At 40.3% G+C, this 10,942-nt stretch overlaps 1 protein-coding gene across 1 annotated transcript; it reads left to right on the plus strand.

Moving 5' to 3' along the window:
- The first annotated feature begins 8,389 nt into the window (after window positions 1–8,389).
- On the plus strand, window positions 8,390–9,896 carry FTMT (ferritin mitochondrial). Its single transcript, XM_003900031.4, has one exon. It carries the CDS (start codon window positions 8,505–8,507, stop codon window positions 9,234–9,236), a length of 732 nt encoding a protein of 243 aa, XP_003900080.1. The 5' UTR covers window positions 8,390–8,504; the 3' UTR covers window positions 9,237–9,896.
- Window positions 9,897–10,942: the final 1,046 nt, after the last annotated feature.

Consider the following 10,942-nt stretch of genomic DNA (forward strand, 5'->3'; position numbering starts at 1 on the left):
TACTATGGCTGCATTCATACTACAAGAGCAGAGTTTAATAGTCGCAACAGAGACGCCTGCAAAGCCTAAAATGTTTATTGTCTGGCCGTCTCTAGAAGAAATTTGCAAATCCCTGTCCTGGAGTCCGAGAGCAGCCTGAGCAGAAGAAAAGGCACGGGACCTGTGCTAGTCTGTTCTCACACTGCTAATAAAGACATACCTGAGACTGGGGAGTTTATAAAGGAAAGAGGTTTAACTGACTCACAGTTCCACATAGCTGGGGAGGCCTCACAAACATGGCAGAAGGCAAAGGGGGAAGCAAAGTCACATCATACATGGTGGCAAGCCAGAGCGCTTGTGCAGGGGAACTCCCATTTATAAAACTATCAGATCTTCTGAGACTGACTCACTACCACGAGAACAGTATGGGGGAAACCACCCCCATGAGTCAAGATTCAATTATCTCCACCTGGCCCTGCTCTTGACATGTGGGGATTATTACAATTCCATGTGAGATTTGGATGGAGACACAGTCAAACCATATCAGGACTTGATTGTAAAAGTAGGAGAATTTCACTGAAGGCTGAATTCATTGCCTTCACCAAAATTATGGCTCTGATAGAGAAAGACTGAAACTTGGAATAGAAACATCTGGGTAAAATGCATATAAGTTCATTCAACTGCCAGATTTTCTTATTGGCTTATTATTGAACCATATTGGCTTGCAAAAGCAGCCCACTGCTTCTTGCTGGAAGAAAGAAGCAAACCCACCTCTATCAGTGACTATGCAGAGGCATCAACAGGGCTGGTGCTAGTAGGACAATGCTTTTCCTCAAAATCGATCCACATTGCCCCTGATGGCCCCTTGTATTAGTTTCCTATGGTTGTCATAATAAAGTATCATAAACTAGGGGGCTCACATCAACAGACATTTATTCTCTTACAGTTCTGGATGCTAGAAATCCAAAACCAACGTATCTATTGGCAGGACCATCCTCCTTCCAAAGACACAAAGGAAGAATTCTTCCTTGCCTGTTCTAGCTTCTGATTGTTACTGGCAATCCTTAGCGCTCCTTGGCTTGTAGATGCATTGCTCTAATTTCTACCTCTGACTTCACATGGTCTTCTCTCCTCTGTGTCTATGTGTCTGTCTAAATTTCCCTCTTCTTATAAGGACATCAGTCATTGAATTAGTATATACCCTAAGCCAATAATCTTATTTTAACTTGATTATGTCTGCAAAGATCATGTTTTCAAATAAGGTCACATTCACAGGTTCTGGATGGACATAAAGTTTGGGGGGATATTATTCAACCCAGTCACTCTGACATCAACAATTAGGCATCCATCATTAAGCATGGCCCAAACAGAGAAATACTGATGCCAACCCTGCTGTGAAATAGAAGGTTTATACTTAGAGGGAGCTACAAATCTGATTAATATATACTGGCATCAACTGAGACAGAATGCTTGGGAGTGGATCTTGAGGGTGTAAACTGTGGCAGAGTGGGGAGGAGTTGGAATATAAAGTTGTGTAAGAGTAGGAATTGGCCAGGCATGGTGGCTCATGCCTGTAATCCCAGAACTTTGGGAGGCCAAGGTGGGCAGATCGTATGAGGCCAGGAGTTCTAAACCAACCAGGCCAACATGGCAAAACCTGTTCTCTACTAAAAACACAAAAAATTAGCCAGGCATGGTGGCACATGCTTGTAGTCCCAGTTGCTTGAGAGGCTGAGGCAAAAGAAATGCTTGAACCTGGGAGGCGGAGGTTGCAGTGAGTTGAGATCGTACCACTGCACTGCAGCCTGGGCGACAGAGCGAGACTCTGTCTCAAAAAAAAAAAAAGCAGGTTTTGTTGATGTGGGGGCACTTTTACCCTGACTAAAGATTTAATTCTCTGACAAGAGTCCCTAGAGAAAATATTAATACACTGCTGGATGGCTCTTTGAAATCTTCAAAATCTGTTACTACATGTTAAATGATACAGAAATAGCAGAACTGCCTGTGCAGAATTGAGGGAGAGATCAAGTTCAGAAAATGAGCATGCTGGAATGCATTTACTGTATAAGACCCAAGAATCCACCAGATGACCACATTCCTTAGATGGCCAGAGTACGCCGTTTACACAAGGCAAACATGAATGTGATAATGAACGAGTCATGAACAGCATTCAGACGGTCAGTTATATAGGCCAGGACTAATTATTAAAGATGCTGTTATGTAGAACTATGTTCCCTAGTATCAACGAGTATGACAGGATTCAGAATAGCAAGGCCAGATAACAGCATTTATCCACCAGAGAGAGGTAAGTTGAATTTACCACAATAGCCAGAAGATCAAATGGCAACCAGGGGCATTGACCTGCCAACACCTATGGTAATGCCTATTGACCATGCTGTTACTAGTGGCAAGACAAGTGAGTAGCCAGATTGAGATACATGATACTAATAAAAAGGGGTCCAGAGTGGATGATGTCAGCTGCCTCAATGGAAATTTATAATCAGTTGTCTAGTTTCCAGACATCATCCAGTTCTTTTTTTTTTCCCTTTCTTTTCTTTTTTTTTTTTAATAGAGACAGGATCTCACTATATCACCCATGCTGGTCTCAAACTCCTGAGCTCAAGCTATCCTCCCTCCTCAGCCTCCTAAAGTACTGGGATTACAGAAAAGAGCCACTGTACCTGGCCTTTGACATGAGCCAGCTCTCACACCCAGATATATCAATCGAACATGTTTCTCCTTGTAGAATGACCCTGCAACTCCTCAGCAAGTAGATATAGCTGTTTTGTTTGTTTTTGAGACAGGGTCTCATTCTGTCACCCAGGCTGTTAGTGCAGTGGTGCAATCACAGCTCATTGCAGCCTTGAACTTCTGGGCTCAGGCAATTCTCCCACCCCAGCCTTCCAAGTAGCTGGATAGATATACACCACCAAGACCACCTAATTTATTTATTTATTGGAGATATGGGGTTTCCTTATGTTGCACAAGCTGATCTCAAACTCCTGATCTCAAGCAAGCAATCCTCCCTCCTCAGCCTCCCAAAGTGCTGGGATTGCAGGTATATGTAGTTTGGATTAACTCTTTCCTTTCCTAAAAGGACCTATGGGCATTTGCTTGTGTAGTAATACACTAGATAAAGAAAAATACTCAGTTCTTTGAGGATTGTTGGATACAGACTCCAACTGATGCTGATATCCAGAAACCCAGAGCACCACCATAGCCCATTATTACAGTAAAGGTAGAGGGAAGACATGTGACAAATGAAGTCCTTCCACACGGTTATCTCACTGTGGATACAGTATATCCATGGACCTACCAGTTGCCATCTTCTGAGTTCCTAAATGCACAACTGGAATGAATATACTTAGCAGGTACCAGGACCCTCACGTTGATTCCTTGACATATGGAGTAAAAATGTCCACAGAAAACTCAAGAGGAAGCCCCTGAAATATCCCGTTCATCAGAGTTATTCAAACTAATGAGTTCCATATCCTGTTTGGAATGTCAGAGGTTAGTTTTACCCCTAAAGAATTAATGAGGCAGGGGTGTTGGTTCCCACTCTATCACCATTTAATTCACCAAGTAGAATCTGCAAAAAACAAAAGCATATTAGTGAAGCATGGTGGACTGTCCAAGCAGTATCCACAATCACAGCTGTTATTCTGGGTGTGGTGTCTTTACTAAAACAGACCAACTAAGCCTCCAGTTCATGGTATGTGAATTTTGATTTGGGTGCATACGTAATTTTCAGTATTCTTCATGAAAGCATCTGAGGTAGTTTACATCCATCTAGGATGGGCAGCAGTATATATTCACAGTCTTGCTCCAGAGATATGCTAACTTGCCTGCTCTCTGTCATGATAAATCTAAAGACAACTGGCTCATTTGAACATTCCACCATATTGGAATGATGACACTAAGTTAATAGACCTAATAAGTGAAAAAGTACTCTGGACAGTCAGCTAAGAGGGTGAAAGGTAACCAGTGACTGGAATATTGGTGAAGTTTTAAGAGTCCAGTGGTTTAGGAAAAGCCAATATCTCTTGCAAGGTAAAGAGTTACTGCACCTTGCACTTCCATTCCTAAATGAATAAAATGAATGAATAAAGCAGAATTTGCTAGACTTCTTTTGGTTTTAAAGGCAGTACATACTACACTTGGGAGTTTGGTTCTGACTCATATACGGTTCTTACCTAAAAAGTTCCCAGTTTTCAGTGGACCCCAGCCTAAGGCAAAGAAAAGTACTCCATAGCTGAGTCCAACTACTCTCTTCAGAATTCTGAGACTTCCTAGTGATAACAGAGCAATACATATGTTATATGCTTTTTCTTTTCCCAAAGAGTAGAAAACAAACCCTCTATTGTTTTCTATTCAAAACCCTCAAATATTCCATTAACAGCAAGTGCATAATCCATAGTGATCAATGGACTCATCTCCACCCTGGCTTCATCACATTACAGGCTTCTGACAGCAAGCAATTTTAGAAGGGACCAAGGTCAGTAATGAAAATGAAGAGTTGAGTACATGACTGACTTTGTTACATAAAAGAGAATTTTTTTAAAATGAGAAAAAGAGAAAAATGTCTTCATTACAAATGCAAATATAAAGGGATCAAGTTACTTTCTACCTTTTTTCCTCATTGTTTATGACTGCTCCCATCTATTAATGTAAAAGAGTAGCATATTCTTCAAAGATTTTTCAAGGTATTTAAATTCTAAAAAATGTTTAGTGTTTAAAATCAAGTGCTTTCAAGTAAAGAATATAATAAAATGTGATCTACATATTACATAAATCAAAACATGGCTTAATAAAAAATCCACATTCATATAGTTAATTTCCCATTGGCAAAGCATTTTCACATATATAATCAATGATTGTCTAATATATCTATAAAGGAGAAATAAGTGAATACTGTTATTCCTTTGGAGACTGAAACCACCAAGTGCAGAGATTTTCTGCAAAGCCTCAAATAATTTAAAGTGAAGATGTCTCCTGATATACTTTATAAAATGTATTAGGCTCAACTGGTATACCATACAAAATAAGAATTTCTATTCTAATTTATTTGGACATTTTAAAGCATTTATGTGTGTTTATTTTTTAATATGTGTCAAGCTGTAGGCTGGGGCCTGGAGATTTTAAAATGAGTAAATAGTAGGCTCTGCCCTTAAGAACACATACATACACACATGTATATACAAGGAATTATAACATAATACAATATGCTCTTGATATAAGCAAAGTACTTAACCAAATACAAAGTAATGATTAATTCTGAATGATACTATGTAAGACTTTACAGAAAATGTAATATATTTGATGAGACAGTTAAAGGAGGTTGGAAAGATGAGTTCTGGGTGCGAGGAAAGGAAAGTGAAGAAGTAGAGAGAAATTCAGAGAAGCCTAAAAGCTTAGGGTGTTTTAGAGGAAGAGAAGAAGACATTACAACTAAGAAAGAAATGAGTTGTGAAGAGTGGTGGGCAATCATCTAGGTTTGTATTTTTTTAGAACATTAATTTTACTATAAATACTAGAAATCAAAATGCCCATAACATAAACATAAGACCTATCACATCCTCGCATTTTCAAAGTCTAGCAAATTATATGACACATTTTGTAATATGAAGAAGAAACACTTTTGACAAATTAACATAATATTTAAATGTGTATTGTATTTAATGGCATTTCTGCATTACGCTTCATGTATTACATTTGTTTTACATCTATGCATTTTATTACTTAAGGGATAAACATTTATATGAAGAACATCAATTTTCCGAAAACGCTAGTAGCAGCAGTCAGCATTTACTACTATTCTAAACAATCATTTTCATAACCTCTCTTTAGGGAACTACATTTTAAGAAGAGAAAAAATGGGGGAAAAATAAAAGTAAAGATGTGTGTGGAGAAGTGAAAACTAGTGAGAAATTGCCTGGCGAATATCAATCACCTTCTAGTAGCAAAGTTTAAGTGCAACTAGATCTTAAGCATCCCTTTTATTTACAGCACCTTTTAAGAAGCTATATGAGAGCAGAGAGCTTACTAGTAAACTACAAGTTTGACACTCCCATACAATACAAGAATTTTCACCTCACTACCCATACATAATAGCAACAATATAACATCTGTAAACATCCTTTGTAAGCTGTAAAGGTCTTTTCATATTCAATAACAATAACACTTGCTTACTGAATAATTAAGACAATTAATTTTTAATAATTAAACAGGAATTATCCAATAAAAACTATTAAAGGGTATTCCAAGTGCTTATCCTGTGTCAAGCACTGTGATAAAGGCTCTGTATGCATTCTCTTATTTAATTCTTTCAACCACCCATGGGAGATAAGTAGTTTCCTCAATTTACAACTGAGGCAACTAACCTAGAAAGACAATCTGAGCTGACCAAGGAAATAAAGGAAAGTAACATAGAAACAGTAATATACAGATAACATAAAGAAGACTTGAATAGAAACAGTACTATTATCAAAGACCCAGATAATAAACATAAGAATCAAACAATCATATAGCTCAATATATAAATGGACAAAAACAAATAGCTCAATATATAAATGGACAAAGATTTGAATATACACTTCACCAAGAATATGTGGTTGACAGAAGGCAGGTGCAAACATACTTAGCATCAGTAATCATTATGGAGATGCAAATTGAAAACACATTGAAACACCAGCACACATTCATTAGAAATTTTTAAATTTTAATTAAAATTAAATGACTGACAATACCATGTGTAAACATAAAATGTGAAGGAACTTGAACTCTTGCACTCTGCAGATGGGAATGTAAAATGGCATAATCACCTTGGAAAACAGTTTGGAAATTTCTTTAAAAATTAAACATATACCTATCATGTAATCCAGCTTTTCCTACAAGGTATTTTATCAAGAGAAATGAGAGCATCTGACCACAGAAAGACTAGTACAAGAATGTCTATAACAGCTTCATTTTAATAGCCACAAACTATAACAACCAAAATGTCCATCATCAGATGAAAGGATAAACAAATTATGGTATATCCATACAATGGAATACTACTCAGCAATAAAAGGAACTACTGAAACAAGCTACAGTATAGATGGATCCTAAAATAATTATGGTGACTAAAAGAAAGCAGGTACAAAGGAACACATACCATTGACTCTATTTACATGAACTATATGCATCTGCAGTTTATTGTATGTCAATTATATATCTCTATATAAAGCTGTTTTTGTATGTTTATATTCACTTTCGTGTGTCTGTAATACACGTTTTTCATTTTTTAAAACCTCTGAGTATTACCATCAACATTTTAACAATAGTAATCTCTGGGCAGAAGACGAATTAGGGTTGTTTTGAATTTTCTTCTGTGTGCTCACCCTTATTTTTTCAGTACCCCACAAAAATTACATAAATACTATTTTAACACTAAATGCTATTTAAAGTTTAATTTTTAAAGAGCCATTTTTACAAGGATATAATCTCTGCATTAACAAAAGATAGGAAAGTACATATTTTGAGTTCAGAGGCATTTTATTCCTCCTAGGGTTTCTACGGTATCTTTTTTTTTTTTTTTTTTTTTTTTTTTTTTTTTTTTTGAGACGGAGTCTTGCTCTGTCTCCCAGGCTGGAGTGCAGTGTCGCGATCTTGGCTCACTGCAAGTTCCGCCTCCCGGGTTCACGCCATTCTCCTGCCTCAGCCTCCCGAGTAGCTGGGACTACAGGCGGCCGCCCCCACGCTCGGCTAATTTTTTGTATTTTTAGTGGAGACGGGGTTTCACCGTGTTAGCCAGGATGGTCTTGATCTCCTGACCCAGTGATCCGCCCGCCTTGGCCTCCCAAAGTGCTAAGATTACAGGCGTTAGCCACAGCGCCCGTCCTATGGTATCTCATTTCTTTACAATGAAGATACATTTTATATTTAAAAATAAACTATGCATGTATTTTAAAAGAAACAGTCTTAAAAATGTGCCCACTATGCTGGCAATTGTTTCCATACTTACATGTTAAGCAATCAGTTAATTTATGTACACCTGCTTTGGATGTGGACCTTTATTCTCACAGGTAAATGGTGACTTTTGGTTCACCCTTTTCACTGTGTTGCCCATCCAACTCTTGGTCCTTATGAAAAGGTCAGAGAAGAAGGGGGAGTACAGCTTGGTCCCTTCTTTGGGAAGTCCCAGTGCCTACTCTCCTGACAGCCTTTTTCAAGCAGGTGTAATCAGTGACAATCGCCAAAGAGCAGAAATCTCGTGTCGACGGTGGGGGCGAATGTTCACGGAATCGTGACTGGGCATCCGCGCTCGCCTCCGCCTGGGCGGCGCCCCACGCAAGTCCCCAGCGACCCCGGCGGCGCTTCCCCGGCGCCCTCCGCGTGGAACCCTGCGCCTCTGGCAGAGAAGGGGCGTGTGACGCAGTCGCCGTTGCCTAGGGCCACATTCTGATCGGATCTGACGCTTCCAGATCATCGGATCTGAGGCCCGAGAGGGCCGGCCTCAGTTTCCCCACTTCCAAGGAGGCGGCGCTATGCTGTCCTGTTTCAGGCTCCTCTCCAGGCACATCAGCCCTTCGCTGGCGTCTCTGCGCCCCGTACGCCGCTGCTTCGCGCTTCCGCTGCGTTGGGCCCCGGGGCGCCGCCCCTCGGATCCCAGGCCGATCGCCCCCCGCCGCCCCCTGACCGCAGCCGCATCCTCCGGGGACCCTACCTGTCCCGCAACCGGCTCCTCTCGGGTGCGCCAGAACTTCCACCCCGACTCTGAGGCTGCCATCAACCGCCAGATCAACCTCGAGCTCTATGCGTCCTACGTGTACTTGTCCATGGCCTATTACTTCTCCCGGGATGACGTGGCCTTGAACAACTTCGCCAGGTATTTCCTTCACCAGTCCCGAGAGGAGACAGAGCACGCGGAGAAGCTGATGAGGCTGCAGAACCAGCGAGGAGGCCGGATCTGCCTGCAGGACATCAAGAAGCCGGACCAGGACGACTGGAAAAGCGGGCTGCATGCCATGGAGTGTGCTCTACTCTTGGAAAAGAATGTGAACCAGTCGTTGCTGGAATTGCACACTCTAGCCTCTGACAAAGGTGACCCCCATTTGTGCGACTTCCTGGAAACCTACTACCTGAATGAGCAGGTGAAGTCTATCAAAGAACTAGGTGACCACGTGCACAACTTAGTGAAGCTGGGGGCCCCGGATGCTGGCCTGGCGGAGTACCTTTTTGACATACATTCCCTTGGAAATGAAAACAAGCAGAACTAAGCAACGGGCTGCCTTCCTCCCACGTCATTGGGTTCAAAGACCAGAGTCAGCTGTCTCCTGCTTTCTTGCCCTTAAAATCACCTCCATCTTTATATTTTTCTGTTATACTATTCTTGCAATAAAGTGATTTGTAGAAAAAAAAAGTTTTGCCCATGTTTAACAAGGACTTTTTATTAACCATCAAGACACTTATTTTCCCAGCTCAAAGAATAGCCCAGATAACTATGGTATGAAAAGGACTCCAAAAAGCTACTGAAAGAGGGTGCAAACTAACGTTCTCCAGTTGCCAAGTATTATCAGAATATGAACCTACACTTAAATTCTGTGATTTTTAATTCAACAAGTGCCTGCTATATTCAATACCTTATGCAAAACGCTAAAGTGGGAAAATGGATAAAAATATACAAATAACTATAAGTGAAGAATATTTAGTACTGTGAATATCATACATGCAAAATGCTATGACAGCTTTTGCCTTTTCCCATGGTGTCCCAAGAAGCAGTACAGTCTGGAGATTGTTTTTTAAAAGAATTCATAGTCAAATTTGGGATAAGCTACATGAATTATCAGTGCTGGTCTTGGAAAATCACAGCATATATTAACATTTTAAGGGCTCTGGGACATTTTGCAATTAAACAATAAATATAAAAGCTTGAATTATTTTTGTTTAGCTCAGTGTTTTCCAAACATATGCAATCTCAGTGTTTTGTTCTTTTAATGTCAGTAGTATAACAAACTAGATCTGATTCCACACTCCATATACTTCACCACTGAGTCTCTCTTTTAACCTGCCAAGAAGAGTGAAAACACTGCATAAAACACCTTTCTGTGGTCTTTACAATGGACAGAAAAGAACATGGGGGTTAAACAAAAGTCAAGAAGGGATCCAGAATAAAGGAGGCATCTAGTCAGATGTTTTCTTTAGTCATGGAAGTGAGGAGGGGAGAGTCCAGCATTGGAATAGACTAGAACACTGAGTGGTGATTGGAAAGATGGGCTGGGGCAGAGTATAGAGGTGAGAAGGGTTTGGGCTTAACTCAGGGGACAAAGGCAAGGACTTCAAAGAGGTGAGAAGGGTTTGGGCTTAACTCAGGGGACAAAGGCAAGGACTTCAAAGGCTCTCAACAGAAGAAAACAGTGCTCGAAGTTGAGCAATCTGAAGCTTAGTCTGGTTATACAGAGTAAGAATCTGAAAACAACCGAAATATCCCTGTTAGTTTGGGTTTTCTGAGACACAGATGCCAAAATGGGATTATGTGTACAAGAAATTAGGGGAAACAGAGCTCTGAGAGAAAATGGAAAAGGAGCAAGTGGGAGAAGCAGGGAGAGCCTTCAGACTTCATGCAAATGTAATCCCCGGGGGATGAAGAAGGGAAGTTGTGCATATTTCTTTGGAAAGGTCTGCAAGACTGTCAGGGAGGACTCAAGTCAAAGTCACTAGTCAAAGGAATCCCAAGTCTCCCAGAAATGAGCCTAAGTACCTTTCCTGTATTTAGGTATTGACTGGGAGGTATAGACTTGCAGCAAACCAAGTAATGAATCAATTTCAGAGAACGGCAGCTGAGGCTCTTGGCAAATTGTGCTCCCTGCAGTCCAAAACCTGAGAGGTACTTGCATATTATGGCACAAGTTCAACAAAACGACTTAGATTAAAACACCAAACAGTGTTTTAGATTAATACACATAATATTCTGCAGTTATTGTTA

The sequence above is a fragment of the Papio anubis genome, chromosome 5 (genome assembly GCF_008728515.1).
Source record: "Papio anubis isolate 15944 chromosome 5, Panubis1.0, whole genome shotgun sequence".
In the NCBI taxonomy this organism is placed as follows: Eukaryota; Metazoa; Chordata; class Mammalia; order Primates; family Cercopithecidae; genus Papio; species Papio anubis.

What these genes read in the sequence shown, in the direction of transcription:
- FTMT (XM_003900031.4), top strand. Translation starts at nt 8,505, where the DNA reads ATGCTGTCCTGTTTCAGGCTCCTCTCCAGGCACATCAGCCCTTCGCTG.